At 42.5% G+C, this 25,674-nt stretch overlaps 1 protein-coding gene and 1 long non-coding RNA gene across 9 annotated transcripts in view; one reads left to right on the forward strand and one right to left on the reverse strand.

Annotated features, from left to right (window-relative positions):
* Nucleotides 1–14,489, forward strand: part of LOC120400659 — a 73,025-nt gene extending 58,536 nt beyond the window's left edge. The window contains exon 3 of the long non-coding RNA XR_005595951.1: nt 13,506–14,489. This is a non-coding gene — a long non-coding RNA (uncharacterized LOC120400659). The remainder of the gene's footprint in view (nt 1–13,505) is intronic.
* The window catches only part of RUNX2 (RUNX family transcription factor 2), a 232,972-nt gene that overhangs the window by 40,745 nt on the left and 166,553 nt on the right, over nt 1–25,674 (reverse strand). The window contains exons 7-8 of one of the 8 annotated variants that reach the window (XM_039529528.1): nt 16,815–16,895; nt 9,546–9,893 (exon numbers count right to left, since the gene is read on the reverse strand). The exons of 4 other annotated variants lie outside the window; for them this stretch is intronic. In XM_039529528.1, coding sequence (XP_039385462.1) covers nt 16,837–16,895 — 59 coding nt within the window. In that variant the 3' untranslated portion in view covers nt 9,546–9,893; nt 16,815–16,836. Of the gene's footprint in view, nt 1–9,545; nt 9,894–16,814; nt 16,900–25,674 lie in introns of those variants that run through there. 3 more of the 8 variants (XM_039529530.1, XR_005595948.1, XM_039529529.1) reach the window with 3 other exon arrangements.

Here is a 25,674-nt window from a genome sequence, read left to right on the forward strand (position 1 = left end):
ACAGTCATTATCTTGAGACTTACAATAAAATCACAAGAGCTGGCCACACTGAGTTAGTCATGCTAGTGACATCAACAGAGTTAAACCAGGGATGAATATGCCCCCACCATTCTTATCACTCAATATATCTCAGGTCATGATCCACTGGACAAGGTTTTCATCTATGAAAAAGGTTATTGGCTCCTTGTCAAGAGTTTTAAAACAGGGTGAGCCACCAAGCTGCAAGGAAGTCTGCGTGTTTTAATTTTCAGCACAGTGCATGGCAAGTTGCAAGCCCAACACTCATTATTCACAGAAGCTGTCTGCTTATTGTGTCTCTTCCATCTGGTTGTCTATAGATGCCACAGCATGTGCTTACTCTAATGTTCTTGGTGGTAACACTCTACAATAAGTTCGTCTCTGACATGAAGCAGGGATGGGTGAACTCATTTAGCTCAATTTCCAATTCCCTTCAAACATCCTAGGTATGAAAATAATAGGTTGGGTGTTCTGCTTAGGAAACTGGGGTTGGGGGGAAGGAGCAGAAACAGGGATGGTGGAAGCTGGATTAGAGAGCTGGCAGAATGAAAATTGGGGAGGGGGAACAGAGAGAGGGGCAAAGAAGTTGTCTAATGAAAAAATAGAATGCAGTGTAGGGGCACTCACTTGTGCCGCCCTACCTTTAAAGGTAGGAAGGATATATTTCCCTAGTGCACAACCCTTTAGAGTGTGTGCTCACTTTCTCCTCATATGAAGTGTGTGTGTGTGTGTGTGTGTGTGTGTGTGTGTGTGTGTGACACGCATATGGAGGGAGCACTGGTTTAAATTGCAGGGAAAGTGTCCAGGAGCTAAAACTGCTTTGGCTCTGTGCTTCTTTGTTTGAGAACTTAGCAGCTTTGCGAAACTTCAGGACCCATGAGGTTCACCCATCTCTTCTCCCAAAACCACCAAATCTGTTATATTTTAAAGGGAATTTAGGGCTCCTGTCAGATACCAGATGACTCACCTCAAACCTGACCTGAAAACATTCCCATCTAGTGAGGGGGTAGGTTGGTCAATTCCTGTCCTTGGCCTTGACGGCTAGAGACGACGATTGGCATGAATGAAAGCCCTAATGCAGAAGGATTCTGTTGAGTGCCATCAGCTGGCATGGTGGTTTTTATGATTTCGACATCTGACCATTGGAAACTACATCAAGACCACTAACTCATTTGACATAAGCCAGTTGAAATGCTGCCAGTGGTGATTAGAAATGTGCCGAAAGGCAATGTTCAGAACCGGAGTAGGCGTAGGGCAGGGGTTGGCAACCTCTGGCACATGGCTCACCTGGGTAAGCACCCTGGCGGGCCGGGCCAGTTTGTTTACCTGCCGCGTCGGCAGGTTCGGCCAATCGCAGCTCCCATTGGCAACGGTTCGCTGCTCCAGGCCAATGGGGGCTGCGGGAAGCAGCGCGGGCCGAGGGATGTGCTGGCGGCAGCTTCCTGCCGCCTCCATTGGCCGGGAGCAGCGAACCGTGGCCAGTGGGAGCCGCGATCGGCCAAACCTGCTGACGCGGCAGGTAAACAAACTGGCCCGGCCCGCCAATGTGCTTACCCTGGCGAGTCGCGTGCCAGAGGTTGCTGACCCCTGGCGAGCCGCATGCCAGAGGTTGCTGATTCCTGGCGTAGGGTAAAATCACAAGGTCTGACTGAAAGTGAAGGATTCTAATCCAACTTCTTCAGAAATTTAAAGAGAGCTAGATTTAAAGTTCCAGTGTGGGGCCATTTCTAGGAGTGATCATTATATGATTACTACTACCTGATCTGGAGTTGAATCAGTGACCTAGAAATGAATGACTCCATATCCATTTACCAGCCCACTAAACCCCAGCACTATTGAATGTTATATAGCTTGTACAGTAGAACCTCAGTGTTAGGAACTGACCAGTCAATCACGCACCTCATCTGAAACCAGAAGTACGCAATCAGGAAGCAACAGAGATTAAAAAATAAAAACCAAAAAAACAAATACACATGCTGACCATACACTACTAAAAAAAAGGGAACGTTTTTTTTTTTAAATTGACAAGGTAAGGAAACTGTTCCTGTGCTTGTTTCATTTCAATTAAGATGGTTAAAAGCAGCATTTTTCTTCTGCATAGTAAAGTTTCAAAACTGTATTAAGTCAATGTTCAGTTGTGAACTTTTGAAAACAACCATAACATTTTGCTCAGAGTTGCAAACAACCTCCATTCCCAAGGTGTTTGTAACTCTGAGGTTCTACTGTATTTTTATAGCAAACACTGTGTCACTGCATGCAAATTCTTTGGTTCCTAACTACAAACAGCAGCCAGAGGCCATACCACCCAGAAACAAAGCTGTTATTTTGGAATGCTATCATGTTGCTCCTTTTATACTGTGAAAAGGTCTGATACATATCAGGAAATGTAAGGTTACTGTACAGTTTCTCCAGCTGCTTGAGATACTGAGTCTGAATCTGTTAGTGCTTATGATGCTTTCACATTAATGTAACTCTACTGACTTGAACTAAGTTGCTCCTAATTTACACAGGTGCAAGTTAAATTCAAAGGTAGATGTGGCATTCATACATTAAGTATTTATATTTTATTTCTTTGCAATAAGTACAATTCTTTTTTAAAAGCCCAAGATGCTTTTGATGATTTTTCACTGTTGCTTATAAAGCACAGAGTCCTGTTTACCCAAACACTGAATACATGTAATTTCTTCCTATAGGGTTATGTCTGCACTACTCCTACTTGCAATTTGGTCACTGCCCAATTTGCCAAATTCCCTTTTAGCCACATCTTTAACTTTTTGGATTAGGTTGCAATGTGTTTCCTTACCAACATTTCTGTACTGCCCTTGTGCAAGCATATTATTTTCAGGGTTGATCAGAAAAGTGCTGGGTTGCAGGGAGTTCTTAATGGGAAAACAAATGTCTGCCATGTCTTGTTTTTCGTCTCAAAACCCACTTTTTCAGGCTTACTTGGAAAATCTAACTCTCACTGCATCAAACCATTGATATCACATCTTTTAAAAACTGTAACCCTGGAGACTCATACTCTAGCCTCCCCTGTGCCCATGTCATTTTATTGACCTCACTTTGCCATAGGCCCACCCCCTTCCCTCCTTGTCTTATCTACTTCTACTGCTTTTGTTTTAACTTAGGCCCTGATCCTGCAACCACTTCATGCATGTAAATTTAAACATGGGCATAACTGTTTGCAGGATTGGGATCTTAGATGGTAAACCCTTCTGGGCATGGAATCTATCTTTATTTGTATTTGTGCTACGAAGTGCCATGCACATAAGTAATGATGATGGTTATAGCAGGGGTGGCCAGCCTGTGGCTCCGGAGCCACATGCGGCTCTTCAGAAGTGAATATGCGGCTCCTTGTATAGGCACTGACTCGGGCTGGAGCTCTACAGGCGCCAACTTTCCAATGTGCTGGGGGGGGTGCTCACTGCTCAACCCCTGGCTCTGCCACAGGCCTTTCCCCCCATTCCACCCCTTCCTGCGCCCTCCCCTGAGCCTGCCGTGCCCTCGCTCCCTCCCAGAGCCTCCTGCATGCCATGAAACAGCTGATCGGGAGGTGTGGGGAGGGAGGGGGAGGCGCTGATTGGCGAGGCCGACGGTGGGTGGGAGGTGCTGGGAGCCGGGGAGGTAGAAGGGGGAGCTGATGAGGGGCTGCTGACATATTACTGTGGCTCTTTGGCAATGTACATTGGTAAATTCTGGCTTCTTCTCAGGCCACCCCTGGTTGATAGTATAATAATTTGAAAGTGCAGTAAAACGTGCGTCTTGAAATACCGCCCCTCCCCCACATCCCAATCAACAATTAAAGTTTTACATTGATTTTTCTGATATACCAGTAGTGAAAGTAGTTTGAATTTGAGGCCTCCCAGCCTCACAAAGTGTCACTTTTCACACGAGTGGCACATGCAACCTGCAGCCTATTTCAGGGCTGAAAGCTTTGCCTAAGCTACACTTGTTTAGTGAAAACAGTGTTTCCTCCACTGCTGTTGCAAAGACAAAAATGGAAATAGGGATCTCTAATGCAAGTTCTGTCTTCTATGATATGATCATTTTATGGAGCTTAATTAACAACATAAAAGAAAAGTCAAATCAGAGTTTACCTCTTTACCCAAAGGATTTCCATCTCAGAGAGTTTGGGTGAACTGTACTTAAATTTTCTAGGTAAATTCTGCACAAATGTAGTTTGGCATACAAATTGTCCGTGAGATATAAATTTAGAACAGAAATGAAGTAATGTTAAAACGTCAATCTCTACACTAAAGCAGTAGGTTAGTACGTACTTTCTTTCCTACAGACCATACTGCTCTTGTGTTTTGTATTTAAAATAAAAACAATTAAAATTCCATGTGGTTTCACTTATTTTGATGCAGAAGCCTCATTAAAAACCCTAGACTTGGGAGCTTGCCAATAACAGTCTAGGATTGGTTTTGCATGAGTTTTTTTTGTTTTTTTTTACCTGTTGCAGCTTCACTGATATATTGTTTACAGCACAGCGTGTGCCACGGTCATTTCTCCGTTTCAGTTTACGGATGCCAGCTAATGCCAGTTGACATTCATTTTTCAATTAATGAGCTCTGCTTGTAGTTTATAGAGAATAATGCAACAAATTTCTGCCTGGTTTCAGCACTTTGGCCAATCACTTCCAATTATTATGGACTGCAATGTACTGTGGGTATATTAACTCCTTCTGGGTACAGCAAGCTGATGTGAACTTTAAAAGGATTATGGGATAAATTTATAACTTACAAACATTGCAATTTGCTGGAATGTGCTTAGTCATTTTTTGTTATTGAGACATTACTGAAGAAACATTCCCTAAACGTATTGCATATGTCTGCTGTGGAAGGGATTTTTAACAATCCAGTGCAGTGTATAATCATTTTTTAAAAAGTATGAGAAAATACAATGGTGTATGTCTATTCTATGCTATATTAGAAAACAATTGAACAGATGGACCCAAGGGACCTCAGCTTGGCATACTTATAACTATCACTAGGGCCTGTTTTAATGAATTATATTTCACCTAAATGGTGCACTCACCGCTTTTAGGCTTCGTGTTATGCCTTGCACTGTTTAAAGATTGCAGTAATTATCCTATCCTGAATAGGCAGGGACATGGGACTAATTGATTTGTTATGCCTTTTTTCTTCCCTAATGTCTACGATTTATTTGTGCAGTTTAGCTTATTATAGCTAGGGGTGGTAGCACACCTATTTATTACGGTTGCCTGACTCTTCCCGTTATAAGATCCAGTTTTCAGTTTTTTATAACTTTGTCAAATTTTTAACCATTTGAGCTGAAATTTTCCATGTTGAGAGTCTGCCTCGGGCTCTTTTATTTATTATTATGATTATTATTATTGTTGTTATTATTTCAGCCAAAACAGTTCTGTTGTTTCTGAGAATGAGGGAAGTGGAAAATAATTGTTTAGCCCTGTGGGGAGTGGGGCTGGGTCCAGGATAGATTGGCAGGAACAGAAAAGATGTCATGCTTGGGGCATAATTGGCACAAGAGTTGGTGTCCACTAGAGCACATTCCCTCAAGAGCCCAGAATGGAACCCAAGATTCCTGAATATCACCATTCCTCCTCTGTCAGCAAATATCTGTGCATCCCACTGGCAAAATGCCCCATAACCCTTTAGTGCTGGTCCACACAGAGGACAAAAACCTAGTATTGCCACTAGGACAAGTGGTACGTCTGTGTGGTGTATCTAAAAGTTCCAACCTTGCTGAGGACCCATGTGGCTGTCAATAGGATGTCACATGATGGAATTTCTATTTGATTTTCAGTTTACTTTTTTTTTTAAACCTAGGAACTTGAAGGCAAAAAACTATGCTAAAAGAATATTATTAAATCAAGCACTCAAAAGTCAGGATACGTGAGAATTAAGGTTGCCTTTTCAATCCTAACTTGGATCCCTTGTGCATGTGCATTATGATACAATTCTTGATTACATGATCGCATACTATTTTTTCCCCACAGGATCTTGCCTCATTCAGTGCACAAAATGGACATGCTCTGCAGATGAATCAGAGCTACATAGTGAAGGAGGTTGTCTGTAGGGCCCTTGTCTCATTTGTTGCAGACATTGGAAGGTGTGTGGTGAATGAAGCAGAAGACTGCACAAAGAGAAAGGGTGGTCTTGTGGTTAAGGCAGCTGAATGCTGTCCTGGAGAACTGAATTCTATCCTTTCTTCTGCCACAGAGTTCCAAGGTGATGCTGGGCATGTCATTTCAACCAGACTTCTCAGGGGAGGTCACTAGTTATGTATTCCTCTTTTGGGGGTGCCTGACTTGATACTCTGGGGTCTGATTTTCAAAAGTGCTGAGCACTGTCAGGTACAACTGAAGTCAATGGGAGCTATGCTTTGAACATATAAAATGCTATATAATGTTAAGTACTCTGAAAAATCAGCTCCCTAGGTATGTCAGATTTGGCACTGAAAATTAATAGATACTTCTGACCCTAATTTTTTTGTGCCTCAGTTTCCCAATTGTAAAATGGGATAACACCACCCCCTGCAACGTGTTAATGTTTGTGAAGCACTCAGATGCTGTGGTGAGGAGCACCAAAGAAAGGCCCAGGAGGAAATTAATAATTGTGTCTTCAGAGCAGAGTTTGAATAGTGTGCATAAATAAGGCCTGGGGCCACACACTGAACAGTGAGGGGAATAAACTGCTCATTCAGTGAGCAATGTCCATCTTGGGCACTGAATGAGGCAGTGGTCCTATGGGAAAAATAGTTATGTGAACATGTAATTAAAGAATGTATCATGATGCATACATGCAAGCAGGCTGAATTAAGGTTGCACAGGCAGCCTTAATTTTGGCATTTCCTAACTTTTGAATGCTTGACTTTGCCACCTTAATTTTTTTTAATACAGGGTTTTTTTGTGTGCAATTTATATTTGACTTTTTCCACAAACACACTTTTGCATTATTGTGCCATTTTATTTTACTTTCATCACTCTTTATTTTAATTTTTCTTCTACTGCATCTGATAGTATTTACAGAACCAGACCCTGATGCTGTAATTGGATTTCTACAAGTAGACCCTTGGCTTCAAGGAGGCTGCATACAGGCACAAGGGGTGACTGTGTGGATCCAACTGCTGGACTGGGGCCTGAGGTGATGCGTGTGGGGTGGGATGCGGGGTCATATGCCACCCCTACCCCAGATTTGTACTGAGCATGCTCACATGGACTGAGCATGCTCAGTAACACTGTTGAAGCCAGCTGCCCTCACTCTGCCCCTTCCCGCCCATACACATACGCTATCGGAAGGCCCGGGTCGTCTCTGCCTCAGACTGTAATTTCCATGTGGCACAGGCTGCCTCCTTTTATGACTGTTAATTGGCATGCACGCTTCAGCTCTGATCCTACACACGCTTACACATAAGCTTAACTTTCTGCATGAGCTCAGTGTGACGACTTGCATGCATTCAGTTGAGCATGTGTGTGGATGTTTGCGAGATTGGGGATTTTTGGTGCTATGGAAATAATTATCATCATCATTTTGTTTTTTCTCAGTGCCTCAAATTCTCCATTTTGAAGAGAGAATAATAATTTCCTACTGCTTGTGCTAATTCTTACAAAATCCTGGGTCTACATTTGTAAAGCACTTCATAGCTGCCTAGTGGTAGAGAAACGCAAATTGTCAGTAATTATTATTAATGTCATTACTCTCACAAATGATCCTCATCATTTTTACTTCATGAAAGTAACATTCTGTGAGGTCTGGGATTTTGTTTTTTAAAATACTTTAAAGCCAGTATAGCTATTACTTTCTATCACCAACCAAGTACGTCTGTAATTAAGGATTTCTCAGCAAGCTATGCTGTCATAAAACTATATATTCTGAGCAAGGCCAGAAGAAGATCAGGAACATTGTTTTTTTTTTTAAAGTGAATTGGGGAAAGATGCTCCCCACAATTTTTTTTCTCTGTTCCATCCTTTTCTATACTGTGACGCCCAATTGACAACAAAGTAAAGTTCTGGGATTCCCCTTTCCATCTATTCATAAAGAAAGGGAAGCTTGTTGTGACCCCCTGAAACCTGTTTGAAACCTCCAAATTGAGAACCCATCTTCTATGGAACCAGAGACTTTTAAAATAACATTTTTAGCCTTCTCCAATATGGAGACACAGTGTACACCAATGCATAGCTGCCTTGTTATAGGTGAGCTAAAAATATTTTAATAACAATACTAATTAGGTGCATTTATTTTTATTGGAGCTGCACACAACTTTCATTAAAAAAAAACAAAACCCCAAATCACATGGAACTCACTTGGGGTTTGAGCCAAATCCCATTAAAGTCAATGGGAGTGGGATCAAGCCCTGGCTTTGGGGTTACCATCATTGTGTCTTCCATGCTGCTCCCTATGTATGGAATGGATTCTCCAAACAAAAAACTAAGGTTACCCCCCTGCCCTTCTTAAAACATACTTCTGCAGAGATGCCCACGATAAGCTGCTCACTGATAATGGTTAGGAAGGTGTCCTGTGTGGAATACTGATTTAATTAAATATCTTGTTTTATTGATATCCTAACAAAACCAAACCAGCTTTGTCCTCCTCTCTGCAAGCCCTCTGTTTGTTACTCACTTTTTGTATCTCCTTTCAAACAGGCCCCAATTCTGAAATCGGATCCCCACAAGTGAACTGGCCTGGAATTCCATTGAAATGCAAATGGTTCCATCCGCACAAGTGGGATTACAGGATTGGGCTGTTAGGGTAAAACTCCTTAGGGTTACCCTGTAGTTATCCTGTGTGCATGAAAAGCTTAGTTTAAACAAACTGCGCCAAATAGCTCCTTGTTGTTTGGGGCATTCAAAAAATAAATATATATTTTTACTTAATATGTGTTAAATATTTTCAAATTGCATTTTTAAATCAGTTTTCTACACCAAAACTCTGTCCCCAGACAAACAATAGCAGCAGTAGAGGTGTGAACTGCTACCCCATTCGCTTCAATGAGGTGTAAACTTCAAAGCCTAGGTGGGACCATTTAAACTGTAATATTATTGAGCACAGCAGTCTAACAAAACTCAACTGAACATTTTAACTCCTTCACAGCTGTTCCATTGCATAGCGTCTTCCTGGCCTTGCACTTCCTCTATTCGCATGTGAATTTTGATGATATTTCACTTTTTTTTTTAAACACTGACTTGTGTGTTTTGGGGCTTAGGCAAGCTGAGTGGCACATTAAAATGCCATCTGTTCTTTAGTTATATAGATAGATTAGAGAGATATTTTCCTTGGATTTTTTGTGTAGCCACCAAGCACTTTGGTTCATCTAATATCAACTATCAAAGTACCAAGTATACAACAAAGGAGAGTGATTTCCAGGTTTATCTGGCAGGTTGCTTAGCAGGTAAAATAGTGTCTTTTCACTTTCCCATTTAATCCAGCATAGGCTCTATCATTACCCACCCAACTCCCTTAACAGGATGTTTCTGCTACAGTGGCTGCACAGGAAGAAGAGAGAGGAACTCCTATTTGTTTATGTATTTTAATTATTTTGCCCCCTGTTGCATATCTGTGCACTGGTTTTCACTGAGAACAACACCCCTGGCCGGACTGCTGACAGCAGGGATCGAAACAGGGATCGCTGGTTCTAAACGTATGGGTCTGTAGCTCAAAGTACCTTGGTGCAAAGGATATAGGAGACTCCTAAACCTTTCTATACAGGCCCAGCCCCTAGATGGGGACAGAGTGCACACTGTGTAAATGTAGTTTACACTTGCATTTGTCAAGAATGAATTTCATCTGCCATCAAATGCTGCCCATTCAACTCGCTTGATTAGGCTCCTTGCTGTCTTCTCTAGTTTTCACTATCCCATCTTGGTAATCTTCCCCACAATCCACATGTTGGCCCTGTGTGATCATGGTGGAGAGAAGGAACTGGTTATATTTTGGGGATGAGGGGGATTCATTCTCAGACAGCTCGACTTGTTAGAAATTTCAATGTTCTCTAATGTTGGGACAGAGCTGGCTGCTGAGACAATAGAATTTAAAAGCCTTGACACTTTTATGCATCGAAAAGTTATTTGTTAGTCTTTTTTATATAATATACCCCACAAATAACTATTCCCCACTATTTTTGCACTGGATGATGTGATCTTATAGATATATAACATGGAGTCTGTCATATAAAGCACTTCTCCCACCACTGTAATAACATAGCAAAGAATCCTGTGGCACCTTATAGACTAACAGACGTTTTGGAGCATGAGCTTTCGTGGGTGAATACCCACTTCGTGGCATCCAACGAAGTGGGTATTCACCCATAAAAGCTTATGCTCCAATACATCTGTTAGTCTATAAGGTGCCACAGGACTCTTCATTGCTTTTTACAGATCCAGACTAACACAGCTACCCCTCTGATACTGTAATAACATAGTATATCAGCTTTTCCTGTGAAATGCACCAACTCTTTAACTAGAGTGACCAGAGATCAAGTGTGAAAAATCGGGATGGGGTTGGGGGGTAATAGGCACCTATATAAGATAAAGTCCCAAATATCAGGACTGTCCCTATAAAATCGGACATCTGGTCACCCTATCTTTACCAGTTAACTGTGCACAGCAACACTCACAGCAGTTGAAGGCAGGAAGTGCAGAAGATCATCAAACCCTCTTGAAACTAAGTTCTTATACAAGGGCTCATCACTACTTGTACCTATCTATTAATGTAGGCAATCGGTGCAGTCTGATGGAAGTAGAACATACATAATACTTCTTGGAAATATCACAAGAAGTCTGGCAAATCTACAACGCTATGCAAAAAAAGGGCCAATACTTTGTGATGTCACTCACACGTGAAACACGCAAACCCTGTTCAGTTTCCCAAAAGTTTCACCACTTGAATTTCAGTTGCTGCAGTTTTTCACCAGCCCCGGCTACAATGCACTACAGGGAATGTTTGAGGATTTCTTGGATAGCAATCTAAACAGAGCTGTATACACCAGGAGAACGAAGCCACAGGGCTGAGATCTTTAATGTACAGCAATAGAGAGTGTCTGTATAATAATTCTGTGCAACTCCCATGAATGGGAAGATAATATACAATGGGGGTTAGGAGTCTAGTTTATTATTATTATTATTTTATTTTATTATTTCAGACAAATGTGCCTTAACAATCCAATATAAATATTTGTTTCCCATGTTGTCATGAATTGTACTTTTCCACTGCATGCTAACAACTCTCAAATTCCATCTGATCCTCAAGCACAGGCAATGAAACTATGCTGTGCAAAGAGGAAAATAAATCTTGGAATTTCACTGTAACTTCAACCTTTAAACCCCCTCTTTTTTTCTTCCTTGCCAAATTTTCTATTAGTATCCTGTTCAAATAATACACTTCCCTTTTGTGGAAAGAGAGACGGAGGATTCCTTGCTGGTTCTTGATTAAGAACGTTTAAGAAACCGGGAAGGAAGAGACTCTTTGAAACTGGATCTACTGTAGGACGGAAGCCAACACACAAGACATGGTGTCTTTTAGAAAAGGCCACACACAGTGCCACTGCAGTCATATGACTTTTCTGTCACATCCTGAAGCCATTTCCAGCTCGTGCGCGAGTTTGTACTCCCATTTAGAAGAGGATGGGATATATTGGGAACACACACATGGAAACACTTTCAGGGAATCAGTTTCCATGAAATCCATAATGAGCCAAGTGGCTTCAGATGTGGCGGCATGCCTCAGATTAGCCAAAAAAAAAAAAAAAAAAAAGACAAATCCACCCTTTCAGCCCTTATTTCAGTTTCAGAAAAAAAAAAATTAAAAACCACTAATGACTTATGGCTACCAAAACATGAAGCCACAAAAAAAAAGGGGGGGGGGAATCTTGCCCTCCTCAATATTGCTTTTTTACTGATGTTCTTATCAATCAGAAGGAACTATTTCTGTCATGGCATTGGTTTGCAGGGGCTTAATTAGCTCTTTCTGAAGTGTTGCTAAAAACACTGTGTGGGTGAGGGGTGGGTGAGGGGTGTGTATGGGGTCAGGAGGCAGCCTCTGGTTTGATAACATGTGTGGTCAATTAAGATAGTTTTCAAAATTGTAGTTAAATGATAAATGGTTGGTTAAGTAAATCTCTCCAGAAAAGGTGCATTCAGATGGAACAGCCTTATGTTTTCCTTTGGCCCATATTGGTTGTAACTGGGTCATACGGAAAGCCGGATTTATGAGCTGGCAGGTCTGATGTGCTCCAGTGTAAGGAGACTTAAAGTTCAAGAGCAGACCTGAGCCTGCCTTGCTGAAAGTTACATGTGATGAGGGATGGAGGAGTAGTTCTGGATCTAGCTTAGGAATGAGCCACTTATTATGGACCCCAAACAGTGAGATGGAGGCTGCACTGCAGTTCAACCAAGAGCATAGTAAGGACTAGGAGGCAGAATTACCGGTGGAAGAACAGAGCAGCAACCCACATCCCAGTTTGAGTATTAAGTCAAATAATTGGATGGCTGAGGATGTAGGGAGCATGGGGGAATCATGCACTGACTGAATTGGGGCATTTAAAACAGGAACAGAAGAGATGTTGAGGGCATCTTTTGTTAAAGCTACTTTACATTTTTTTCACTAGCAAATATGATCGGAATTTGGCAGTAGCCCTTAATTTGGATCAGATCATGCCACCTTTACTCTCCCTGAGTAGTAACTTATTCCACACACAGTCCCTGTGTTTTCAGTAAGACTACTTGTGAAACAAAGGATCGCCCAACATAAGAGTGAGAGAATCAAGCTCTCGGGTAGCCAGGCTGGAGCTTGCTTAGATCTCCAAAAGTTAAATTGAAAAATGAAATCCCAATGAATTTTAAAGCTTGTTTCTACTGCTGCTGCAGTTAAGACTTAGCCTGGAAACTCTGAAGGAGTCTCATACTCCATTAATACAATGCTCTTCTCAACTTCCGCCTCCAAAACAAGATCTGAGATTTGTTTTTCAGACTGTTCTTTCCACTAGAGCTCGGCACAGTAAACTAACTCAAAACTTCTGCATCAAGGAAAAGGTCTCTCTTAAAGTTTTGTTTGGCTTTGCTTTCAAAGAGCTGTCTGTATATTTTAGAATATGTAGAATTTTCCTTTGATTTAAACCTCCCTTTTAACAATGGACAAGAGATGATTTCTCTGCTGAGTGATTTAAACAAAAACAAACATATTTTGGTTACTGAGGGCCTTGTTCTTAAAGCGTTTTGGGGTTTTTTTTCAGGGAAAAATCAAACCCTACAAATTGTTATGCTTTTGGCAAAAACGTAAACTCCCAATTCAGTACAAGTTTCTCCTTATTCTAGCTAAACAGTATAGTACAAAAGAGTAGAAAAGGTACCTCCTTGTTCCATGCATATATAAAAGGACTTCATGTCTAATGTAAACAAATAAAAACGTACTGTTCTAGTACTGAAATAATCTTTGTCTCTTAAACATGCATTTTCAACCTCCATCTCTTTCCATTTCCAATGCCCTTGTTTTTTTCCTTCCCCCCTCCAGTACGAAGTTCTCTGTCTCCTGAATGTAAACAGACACACCTAATTCTGTACTAAGGTGCCTGAAAGCAACTCCTTGGTTTCACAGAAAGAACTATGCGGAAGACAACAAGACTGAAGCTGTAGAAGCAGGAGCTGCCGCTACTGTGCTGAGTGGGAAGTTTAACATGTAGACTGCTTGTGAATTTCATGGAAAACAATATGATTCTCTTAGGTCAGGCCATCTTGTGCAGGGCAAAATACACAGTGTAGCTCAAACAATGGAAAGAAAACTCTCCTGGCAAAGCAAAGGGAGCCAAGTTAATTTTTCCCTGTTACCTTGATGACAGTGAGCATAAAGTGATTTTCCTAAGTGATGCCCAAACCATCTTGTTATTGGCAGCAGGCTTTGGGTAAAATTTTCAAAAGTGCTTAAATGACTTAGGAACCTCCATTTTCAAAATGGTCTTAGACACTTAGGCCCAGATCCTCAAAGGTAGTTAAGCACCTAACTCCTAATGGGAGCTTAAATTATCTTTGAGGATCTGGGCCTTCGGAGCCTATGTCCCACTGTCATTCAATGAGACTTATGTCTTGTCTACACACAAAAGTTGTACCACTTTAACTATATCAGTACAGTTAATTTTATCAATATCAATATAATTAAAGCAATACAACCTCCCCATGTGTGGATTCAATTATAGCAGTATAAATGGGTTTATTATGATATAGATTATTCCAGTACAGGACGGGAAAGAACCTATACCAGTATAAAGCACCTTTATGTCAGTATAACCGTGTCTATACTAGGGATCGTACCCATATAACTATCTTGGTAAAAAGTCACACCCTCAACCAACATTCAAAAGTGCGTGTGGACCAAGGCTGTTGGCTCCAAAGTGCCTAAGTCACTTCTGAAAACGTGACCCTGTGTCTGTATTCAAAGCTGCCCCGGTGCAATGGAAGGTGTGATTGTTCAACCAATTTAGTGAAACTGATGCAAATCCATGAACGGACATTCTTAATTTGACACAAACCTGAACTCTATTCCTTGCTGAATTCAGCTAAACCACTATAAGCCAAATTTAAATTGGATGAAGCGCATCCATGCATGGTTTTGCACCAGTTTAATGAGATCAGTCTTTAAACTGATTTAAAGTTTTAACCAGTTTCAACTTTGAATATAGAGAAAGCCTCAAAATAGTTTTTCCTGCTTGGCAGGGCAGGGGGCAGCAAGTGGGTCAATTTGCCCCAGGCCCTGCAGGGGCCCCCATGAGAATATCATATTCTATAGTATTGCAACTTTTTTATGGAAGGGGCCCCTGAAATTGCTTTGCCCCAGGCCCCCTGAATCCTCTGGGCAGCCCTGCCACAGGGAAGCCTTTGCATTTGGCTTTTATCCTCCCAGGGGGCAGTGATAAGGAAGAAGGGGACTGGGTTTTTATAACAACAGGAGATATACCAATCTCCTAGAACTGGAAGGGACCTTGAAAGGTCATTGAGTCCAGCCCCCTACCTTCACTAGCAGGCCCAAGTACTGATTTTTACCCCAGATCCCTAAGTGGCCCCCTCAAGGATTGAACTCACAAGCTTGGGTTTAGCAGGCTAATGCTCAAACCACTGAGCTATCCCTCCCCCTATCTAGCCTGCATAGTACTTAGTTACTACAGCACTACTGGGCTGAACCATTATTCTCTAAGAAAACATTAGCTGAATTGGCCCGATGTCAAGAGGCCTTGGGATGTCTCCTTCCCAGGCCAGTTGGAGATGGGGAGTGTCATGGAAATATTGTTCAGGATGACTGCAAGTGAGGAGAGAAGGAGGTTTTGAAAGCATCCTCTTCTCATCCAATCGCTGCAGCTGCTTACAGAGAGGGAATGCAACACAGTCCTTACAGCAGAGTTATTTTCTGGCTCTGGCACTGAGCTGCTGTGTGACATTCAGCAAATCACTTAATTTCTCTGCCTATGTTTTGCCACCTGTCACATGGCATTCTAGTATGTTACCTGCCTGACAAGGTTTAATTAATTAATGTTTGTGAAATGCTTTGAGATCTACTCACGGAAAGTGCTAGAGATAGAAAGACCAGAGGCAAAACCAAGCCAATAATATCTTAGAAAAGCTCTTCTGCAGATTAAGTTGAACAAAATGTGGGAAACAGAGAGCATGGGGAGAACTCTGCTTAAGATAAACTTTCACGTTCAGTCACAATATATAAAGAACATTTTAGATGTGAAAGGTAACAGTGATCAATCCATATTATCTTCCGTTGCCTTCAACTGCTCTCAGAGAGAGAGATAAAGCTGTCTTAAACCAAACTTCTCCAGTTCATATGCACAACAGAAAGGGGCTAAGAAATTCAGAAGTTGGCCACGAGCAGCCCTAAGGCACTGAGTTTCTAAAGTTGCGTAACTTAGATCGATCCCCTCCACCCAGGGTAGACCAGGACTTAGATTTGACATTCATAGTTTCCAGATTTTTTTTTTAAACTACAGCATTCCAGTATGGTTTCCTCCTCTTAACCCCACATAAATTACTGATACATTTAAACCTGACCTCCATCTTAACAAAGCTTTTGTCTGGGAATTGTCTTTCTTTTGAGGCAAGGCTTTGTTTTAAATAAGTACACTTCATTGGCTTCTTGATCTAATGTATGTACCTACTGGCTTGGCAGCTCTGTGCTGGCTGGCCAGGGTTGCCACCTTTCAGCTAGACAAAAGCCAAAGGGAATTCTATCACTAGTACTACTCAACCCTTCCACCTAAGCACCTTTCACTCTGTCTTGAGTTTTGCCTGTTGGGTTGAGGGTCCTCCTAGATGCACCGAAGGCAGCAGAGCTATAATACAGGGCAGGATGTTTGCTGTCTCAGTGCACTGCTACTTTCTGCTCTGTCAAGCTGCATCAAATATTAATGCTACTGAGCTAGGTGGGGATTTTCAAAGCTGACGAAGGAATTCAGATACACAACTTCACTAAACTAGCCCATAATTCTTTACATTTTCAAAGAGATGTACAGATATAAACAAATTAATCCATGGAGCCCCCTTGTGACATAGGTGAAGGTTGTTATTCCCATTTCACAAGAAAGCAGGGAAGTGGCCCTAAGAAGGTGAGTTGGGGCGGGGGGGGGAGGAGGAAATGGTTTAATGTTAGTGGGTTAAGTACAGTCTACAACTGGGAGTCAGAAGCCTGAGTTTTGATACTATTTGCCACTGACTCACTGGGTGGCCTTGGGCAAATCACTTGGGTCACTGTTTTCAAACCTGGGTGCCATGAATGGGAAAATGAAAATCAGACCACCTGTTTAGGTGCCTATACGTTGATTATACATACTTGACTGTCATCTCCCACACTTTTAAATTTTGGCCTTAATCTCTCCAAGCCGAAGTGCTGCCAATGGCAGATGCGATAAATCTACCTGACAGGAAGGAAAGAGGGTTTGAGGCAGAATTAATGTTTGTACAGTACTCAGCTGAAAATTACCACCTAAGTATAAAAACTATCATTAAGCGCATGCATAGTGGCAGTGGATCTGGAACAGAACCTGGAAGATCCTGGCTCCTAGTCCTCTGCTCACGCCACTAGACTGTGCTGTTATCACCCTGTAAGGTCTAGCAGATGTGGCAGTTCTAGTGGGGTTCCCCAATTGCATCATGCACAGTGACTTGGCCTCAGTTCTGGAGACACTAAGGTCTTGCCATATTAGGAAACTCACACTTGAGCTGCAAAATATAGCCTTTACCACAGCAGAGTACCACAGATGTTTCAGAGAATAAAGTGAGTTTTCTATGTAGGAGCATGTGTACTCTGGGAATCATCGGGGCCACTCCCATTTGCCCAGGTGAAAATGATCTTTGTGCACAAAGAAAGATCTGAATACACCAGTTGTTCTGCCACATAAAAACAGCTGAGAGTAGCAGTGCACAGGGCGATACCACATCTGAATTTTGAGGGAAAGGATGTTCTGAGAGTAAAGGCTCCGGCCCTTGACTCAGAAGGTCTGGATTCAATACCCTGTTCTGTCACAGACTCCTTGTGTGACTTTGGCCTCTTGGCGCTTCAGTGCCCCATCTGTAGAACTGGGAGGCTGATAATTCTGCTACTTCCTGTGTTTATTTAGATTGTAAAGCCTAGCAAAATGCGGCCTGATCTCAGTCGAAATCTCTAGGTGGTACTGTAATATGAATATATTTTAACAATAATGAAGCAGGATACATGGAGAAAGCTGCCACTGTACACCTGAACCACCCCATATAACATCATGAATCAAGAGGAAAGAGAAGTGTTGGTCAATCAGCCTGCTAGGCTACTGCCCCCCTGAATTTTGCTCAGAAGACTCCCAGCACTGAGTAGCCCCTTTCTCCATCGCCTCAAACATAAGCTACTGTACTTGGCTTCTTTCCAGGCCCTTCATGGCTCAGCCTCCCTCCTCCTTATGGTCTCTTTTTCATTACTGAAATGTTGACTCCCACCTACAATCGGCCTATGTCATAGAATCATAGAATATCAGGGTTAGATGGGACCTCAGGAGGTCATCTAGTCCAACCCCCTGCTCAAAGCAGGACCAATCCCCAGCTTCCAATGTCACCAGCTTCCATTGTCTACTTGTTACATTTTTCAAACAAGCGCTCTGTGCTTTCTCCCATGCTTCCCCTCACTCTTGGGAAGACGTACACATCCACAGAGCTATGTCACTTCAAACTCTCCTTTGTCAGGACACCTGACGATGGGTAGGCTGCTGGCGGGCTGCTTATCATGCTGACTGATACTGCCTCACAGTTTCCTTGTGTTCCCCCATCTGTCTGTTTGTATCCATCTTTGTATGCAGTGTTATTGTAGCCGTGTTGGTCCCAGAACATTAGAGAGAAAAGGGGGGTGAAGCAATATCTTTTATTGGACCAACTTTACTTGGTGAGAGAGACAAGCTTTCGAGCTTACACAGAGCTCTGCTTCAGCTCTGGGAAACTTACTCAGAGTGTCATAGCTAAATAATCTATTCCACCTTGTATTGAGCTGTGACACTCTGAGTAAGTTTCCCAGAGCTGAAGATGAGCTCTGAGCCAGCTCGAAAGCTTGTCTCTCAAACAGAAATTGGTCCAACAAAAGATATTACCTCACCCACCGTGTATCCATCTTGTCTTGCATTTAGATTTGTAAGCTCTCTGGGGCAGAGCCTTCACCTGTGACCCCTTCCCGCCCCACTCATGTTTGTACAACACCAAGCACAATGGGTCCTGGTCTGTGATGTGGCTCCTAGGTGCTACCACAATACAAATAATAAGCGGCTACGATATGGTAATGGTAGGTGGCTGGATGACAATTCCATAGATGGCTTAGCAGCCACTCTCAAACGTAATCATTGCTTTGATCGTTAGCCCTATGTCTCTAGTAAGGCAACTGGTCCAGGTAGTGTGCACTGCTCTGGGAAAGCCTTTGTCAAGAAAAACAAAATGCAACTTGGAACTTGCAAATGCAAAGCTGTAGCCAACATCCGCTCTTGGAAGCCCTCTGCTTCCACAACTGAGAAGGGTAGCATGTGCCAGAACTTCATCAGGCATGGAATTAAAATAGCCCTGGGCTGGGCCATGTGTTTCTCAGTGCATCATGCTATCATCTCCCAAGAGTCTCCTAGGTCCCATACGCTACTTTTTCCTGGGGACTTTGCTGGGGCTGATGTTGCTCTGTTTTCAGAACAACACAGGCACTTGGCCTCACAGCAGGAATTCACATGAGGTGGTTTCCCTCCACCCACACCCTTCACAACGTTCTGCCGCCCCAGGTCCAGATGTTAAGAGGTGTTTTTTGTATTAAACACAATGCTTGTTTGGCAGGTGATGCCATAAAGCAGAGGTGCCCAGGCGTTGGAGAGTGATAGCCCAGCTAACCCATCAATGACGTACAGTGCAAATTGTTCATGTGGTGTCATTAACTTCCCAGACGGTGACCGCTTTCATTAGCCCCTTGCCAACTGAGAGAGACACATTGTTGGTGCAGATGCTGATACTGACATTCCGTGTTGCACCTCCTCCAGTAACAAGCATGTGATGCCAATTGGCAAAGACAAGCAAGAGAAGGACCTTCCACATAACTCCCTCTTAATTACAGTGCGCTGTTTAAACACAGGTGTTAGTCCACCGACTTCAACGTAAGTACTCCTGAGAGGAGAATCAGCTTCTGGTGGGTCCTCTACAGCCAGTACCAATATGCTGTACAGAAAGCAGGAGTATTTCATGTATGCCACAGTCCAATTCGGACATTAAAGTGGGAGCTCCACATCTATAGCCACCACAGTGCGAAGGATCAGACTGTGCTTCCTCTTCCTAGTCTCAAAGATGTTGTTGACTCTCTGCCTCAGTTTGGCTATCCCTCAGTTCATCCCCCTCACCCATCCATCTCATCACTGGGATATCTAAGCATGGCATCCCCCCTTCCCTTCATCCTCAGTCATGGCTGCCATGTCAGTATCGTCAATCTCAGTACCTGACAAAGCATCCTACACTCTGCAATTGGCAACAGCGTCCGCATGTCCTGCAGGGATCTGGACTCCAGCCTTCAGCCCTGATGTGGGGCTCCCTGATTTCTGCTTGGTCCCAGCTGAGCTTGATCAATTAAAGAAAGTTTTGAGCAATCATACCATGAGGCTTGCAGGTGAAAGTGCCCGCCTGGAAGGTGGACAATGTTGATGAAGTAAAGCACACCCTGCAGCTGCCTCCTCTGTGTGCAGCTACAGCCCCTTGAAAACACTGCAGACATAGTTTGGTGCAAATGATGTCTCTGCTTCTGAAGGAGAACTTTGTTGTGTGTCAGAGGCATTACCTACTCCCCAGTGAGCAAGGGGTTAAGTTCAGCTCTGCTGCCTCTCCCCCTGGCACCAATGGCTGTACGCGTGGTATACAGAGGGAGGATGCTTTGGAGAGGCTGGGCTCTAAACTCAAAGGATGTAGGAGTGGATTGAACCGCAACAGCAGTATGCTTCGATAGCGAGGGTCCGTAGTGCTGAATGTCCATGGCCACGTTGTCTGGCTTTATGCCAGGTGTTTAAAAGCTCCATGGGATTATTACTGACCTGATACACCCAAGTTAATCATGTATGATCACATCCAATCTTCAGGGCTTGACGTGCAGGGACTTCATCTCCGAGGCAGGTTATATGACCAAAAAGGGACAACCAGCAGTGACCAATGATGACTTCAGTCCTCTCAAGGCCAGTTCTCAACAATACATCACTATTACTGATAAAAATCTAACCACCTTATGCCCAGTAGTCACCACTGGCAATGCATATGAAATGCTTCCAGCCTCTTTATGTCTTGTTTAAGCAATGTCCATGTTTCAGAGCCCATGTGAGAGTGTTGGAAGTACACAGGCTTGATAAATCTGTACTTTTATATATAATTTCACCTTCTTTTTGCTCCAGACCCTAAGCAGGTCCTTCATGGCTGAGGCTGCTAAACCAATTCTTCTTAGGATGCCTGGTTGGCTGCACCCATCTGATGACAATTTACTGCCTCAATAGATGAAATCATCCTCTGTTTCCACAGTTTGTTTGGCAGCGCAGATGTCTTGTATCACAATGTTTGTGCTGACACTGTGACTTTTTGTTTTTGCCCAAGCAATCCCAAGCTAGAGAATTCTTTTCTTTTTGCTTACTCATGATGTCCCCTTGCCCTGAATTTTGAAGACCTTGCTGACTGTGACTGTTTTTCAAAGGGAATGGCCAAACATAGTGCAAAAAGTGCAGGAGAATGTCTGTGCCTCTGTCCAGGAATAATATTCCTCCACCTCAGTCTGATGCAACAAGACAGGTCTAATATCAGTGAAACAAATAAGTTTCCCTCTGTAAAAGTGAGTGATACTTAGGTCAGGACAAGTATAAAAACATAACCATTCCCATAGGAATTTCAGAAGGTAATTACTGTATTAGCCTAACGCCTGCAAGACATGGGCTAGGACTGGGTGAAAATGTTTTTCAATGGAGTTTTTCAGAGGGACAAGAAATATAGCCTCTTAACTGGTAAATCAGATGAAAATAATTCCTGTTGAGCTGACCTTCCTGATTTCATCAGATAGACATAGCCAGTTAGAGACAGAGAAATGGCATGTGACTTCCACCATGTGATGCATCCCAATGGAATACAGCTCAAACCTGAATTACACTTTGAACAGCAGCTTGAAAAAAAATCTGCAAGCAGCCAAGTAGAGAAAAATAATTTCCCCAAAAGCTCCAGTGGAAAGTTTGCATACACCCCCAAAACAGTTCTGATGAAACACTGGGAGGGTGTGAGATAAAATGGGGCTGAATCCAGGTACTGAGGTCTGCGTAGGATGGTTTTGCACAGCACTGCTCTGGCCTTGTGCCAAACTAAATTGTTGAATTCGGCTCTCTAATCTGATTTTAACCCTAATCTTAATTTTTTCTATAGCTTCTGTTATATCCCTAAAACTCACTGCAGAAACTGGTTCTTTCACACACCTCTCTCCTGTGTCTCAGTCTCTGCAGTAATAAACTTAAAGGTTCCAAATATTAAACTAGTCTCAACTGCAATTTGCTCCCTAGAATCCATCACCGCTAACACCCCTCGCTTTTCAAATATGCTAATAATTTTGCATTTAGTACTTACCAGAATGTCTGCAGAATTTAAGAACTCTGCACCCACTGTAGAGTGGATCTAGTCACAAGTGACCAACAAAAGGCCATCACCTGTTTTTATCTTCCTCCTGACTCTTCCTTTTGTGTCAGCCCTAAAACCTATATTATTAGGCATGGAGGGTCTCCCTTTTTTTGTGTAAAACACTTCTCTCCTATTACTCTTGCTCTTTAAAATGGAGTTTGGGGTATTCTCCTCCATCTGTACCCTCCTATCTTCCTCTCTGACGAGGTTCTGTCCTTGTTTCTGCCAGAGGAAGTGTGAATCATTGTCTCAGCTCTTATCTTCCATTTCTATCATAAATATCAGTCATTCTTTTTAATCTCTCAGCCAACACCTTTCCAGTTTTGCTTTTCAGCTGAAAAGTTCTACTCTGAATCAGGGGGTGGGAGAGTGTCTAGTCTCAATGGTTCTTCACTTGCCCCATCTGTAAAATGGAGATAAAAAATACTAGCCCAACACCTCAGGTGTTGGGATGGTTTGTTAGGGTCCAATTCTGCAACCTTCATAAAAGGTCACATTTTGCACTGGTGTCAATGGGTAAAATTGCACTAAAAGTCAATGGAGTTGCACCTGTTTACACCAAGAGAGGATTTGATTTATTGAGTTGGCATTACTGCATGTGAGTCACGGTTGCAGAGTTGTGCCCTTTAGAGTGTAAAGCTTTTGGAGACAAGAGCGTTGTCTTCAGCGTATTCTTACAAAGTGCTGTCTGCCTCTCCTGTGGTGCTGAGCACCCTCCCTGTTGCGCTGAATTTAATGGAAGGAAGTGTAACTTAGCCCTGGTCTACCCTGGGGGGGTGGGGGAGGATCGATCTAAGATATGCAACTTCAGCTATGATCTTAGATCGACTTACCTCCCGTCCTCATGGCGCGGGATCAATGGCCGCGGTTCCCCCGTCGACTCCGCTTCTACCTCTCACCCTGGTGGAGTTCCAGAGTCGACAGGGAGCACGTTCGGGGATCGATTTATCGCGTCTAGAGGAGATGCGATGAATCGATCCCCGATAGATTGATCGCTACCTGCCGATCCGGCGGGTAGTGTGGACATACCCTAAGTGTAGCTCAGTTCTGCATAGGATCAGGCCTACAGTGTCAGTCACTAGGAGGACACAGACACGGACATGTGCCTATATACAAAAGATAAGAGGGCCCAATCCTAGAGCCATCACATGAGTAGTTCATTGACTTTAGTGATACTACTCTCACAACTAAGGGTTGCAAGATAAGGTCCTTTACATTTCTGGACTCTGGCTGCTCTATTGTCCTTACAAGTAGTTACCATTCTATTTACAAAAGCCAGTAGAGGCTGGTAAGAATAATCATTACAAAAATGTTCAGACTATGAGACCTTATTCCGGTTTAAGTTCACATAATTTTAATTAGCTCTTCAGAAAAGGCCTGGCACTTATGGAAAATATCCTTAATTAATATCAGATGCTAAATTAGTAATCAAAAAATGAATATCATTTGGTCTCAAGCTGGAACTAAAGTATGTTTTGGCATCATTATTAACTGTTAGCAGCAAGTTCTGGAAACAGATGCAAATCTAGATACACTTCCTAAATAGAAAACACATTGCAAAGAAAACTCAGATAAAAATATATCTCTACATACCCATATATTTGAGTGTGCTATTTCCTGTCTGTATCAGCAACAAATTCATTCCACTTCAAGTTCCACTTGTTTATTTCTTTTCTGTTGTTTTTAAATCCCATACTTCTGAAATAAAAACTCTTTCCCTCTGCCCCAATTTATCCTGTTTATTTTCTTTCGCAACAGTAATTTAAAATACATTAAATGGGGTTTTAGTAAGGCCAAGGATTGGGTCCTTCAATTCAATTGGGTTCTGAAAATCAGGCCATTTATTTCAATGTCTAAATACGGATGTAGTTGCCTAATTTTAGGCCACCCACATTTGAAAAATTTGGCCTATATCCTAAAGGCAGGGATCATGCAACCCAGCTTCTGGACAATAGCTCCAATGAGAGATTCCACGGTAGAGAGAAGCTCCTATTGATGTTCTACATGCCAGTGCCAAGGGGCTATAATGCCTAGGTGGGATTAAATGGGCAGGAGGCTAAAAATGGACAAACTGTGGTTTGCAAAATAAATAGTGCCATTTAAAAAAAAAATACGATGAGTCACAGGTTTAGGTACAAACTGCCAATGACAGAGTTGTTTCTGAACAGCAGAAATTTATCTTGATTTTTAGTAAAGCTTTTGAGTCCCATGTGACAGTCTCGTAAGCAAACTAGGAAATGTGGTCTAGAAAAAATTATTATAAGGTGGGTCCGCAACTGGTTGATAATTACTCTTTGAGTACAATCGTTCATTGGTTTGCTGTCAAACTGGGAGGCATATCTAGCGGGATCCTGCAGGAGTTAGTCCTGAGTCTGGTACTAGTCAATATTTTCATTTATGTCTTATATAATGGAGTGGAGAGTATGCTTATAAAATGTGCAGACGACACCAAGCTGGGAGGGCTTGAAAGCTCTTTGAAGGATAGGATTAGAATTCAAAATGAGTGACAAATTGCAGAATTGGTTTGAATTCAATAAGATGAAATTCAATAAAGACAAATGCAAATACTTCACTTAGGAAGGAAAAAATCAAATGCACAACTACAAAATGGGGAATAATGGGCTAGGTGGTTGTACTGTTGAAAACAATCCCAGGGTTATAGTGGATCACAAACTGAATATGAGTCAACGATGTGACGCAGCTGCAAAAAAGGCTATTATCATTCTGGGGTGTATTAACAGAAGTGTCATTTTTAAGACATGGAAGGTAACTGTCCCCCTCTACTCATCACTGGTGAGGCCACAGCAGGAGTACTGCATCCAATTCTGGGCACCACACTTTAGGAAAGATGTTGACAAACTGGAGAGATTGCAGAGGAGATCAACAAAAATGACCAACAGTTTAGAAAACCTGACCTATGAGGAAATATTTAAAAAACTGGGCATCTCTATCTTGAGAAAAGAAGACTCCGGGGGGGAGGGAACTAATAACAGTATTCAAAAAAGTTAAGGGTTGCTATAAAGAGGACAGTGATCAATTGTTCTCCATGTCCACTGAAGGTATGAGAAGAAGCAATGGGCTTAATCTGCAGCAAGGAAGATTTAGGTTAGACATTAGAAAAAACTTTCTAACTACAAAGGTAGTTAAGCTCTGGAATAAGCTTCCAAGCTAGGTTGTAGAATCCCTGCCACTGGATGTTGTTAAGAACAGGTTAGACAAACACCTTTCAGGGATGATCTCGGTTCACTGGGTCCTGCCACAGAGCAGGGGGCTGGACCTGATGACTTCTTGAGATCCCAGCCCGGTATTTCTACCCTTCTATGGTTCTACTTATAGAATCCCTTGAGCTTTCAGAAGTCCCCTTTGTCTGTTTAGCTCAATGTTTCTCAAAGTGAGGTGTGCAAAGGATTAGCCAGGAGAAGTGGGGAAACAGACAAACCTCTCACTTGTTCTTGAGCCTCAGCTTTCATTTAAAAAAAAAGAGTAAGGCCAGGTCTACACTAAAGAGCTAAGTGGATCCA

The sequence above is a fragment of the Mauremys reevesii genome, linkage group 3 (genome assembly GCF_016161935.1).
Source record: "Mauremys reevesii isolate NIE-2019 linkage group 3, ASM1616193v1, whole genome shotgun sequence".
NCBI classification, from domain to species: Eukaryota; Metazoa; Chordata; order Testudines; family Geoemydidae; genus Mauremys; species Mauremys reevesii.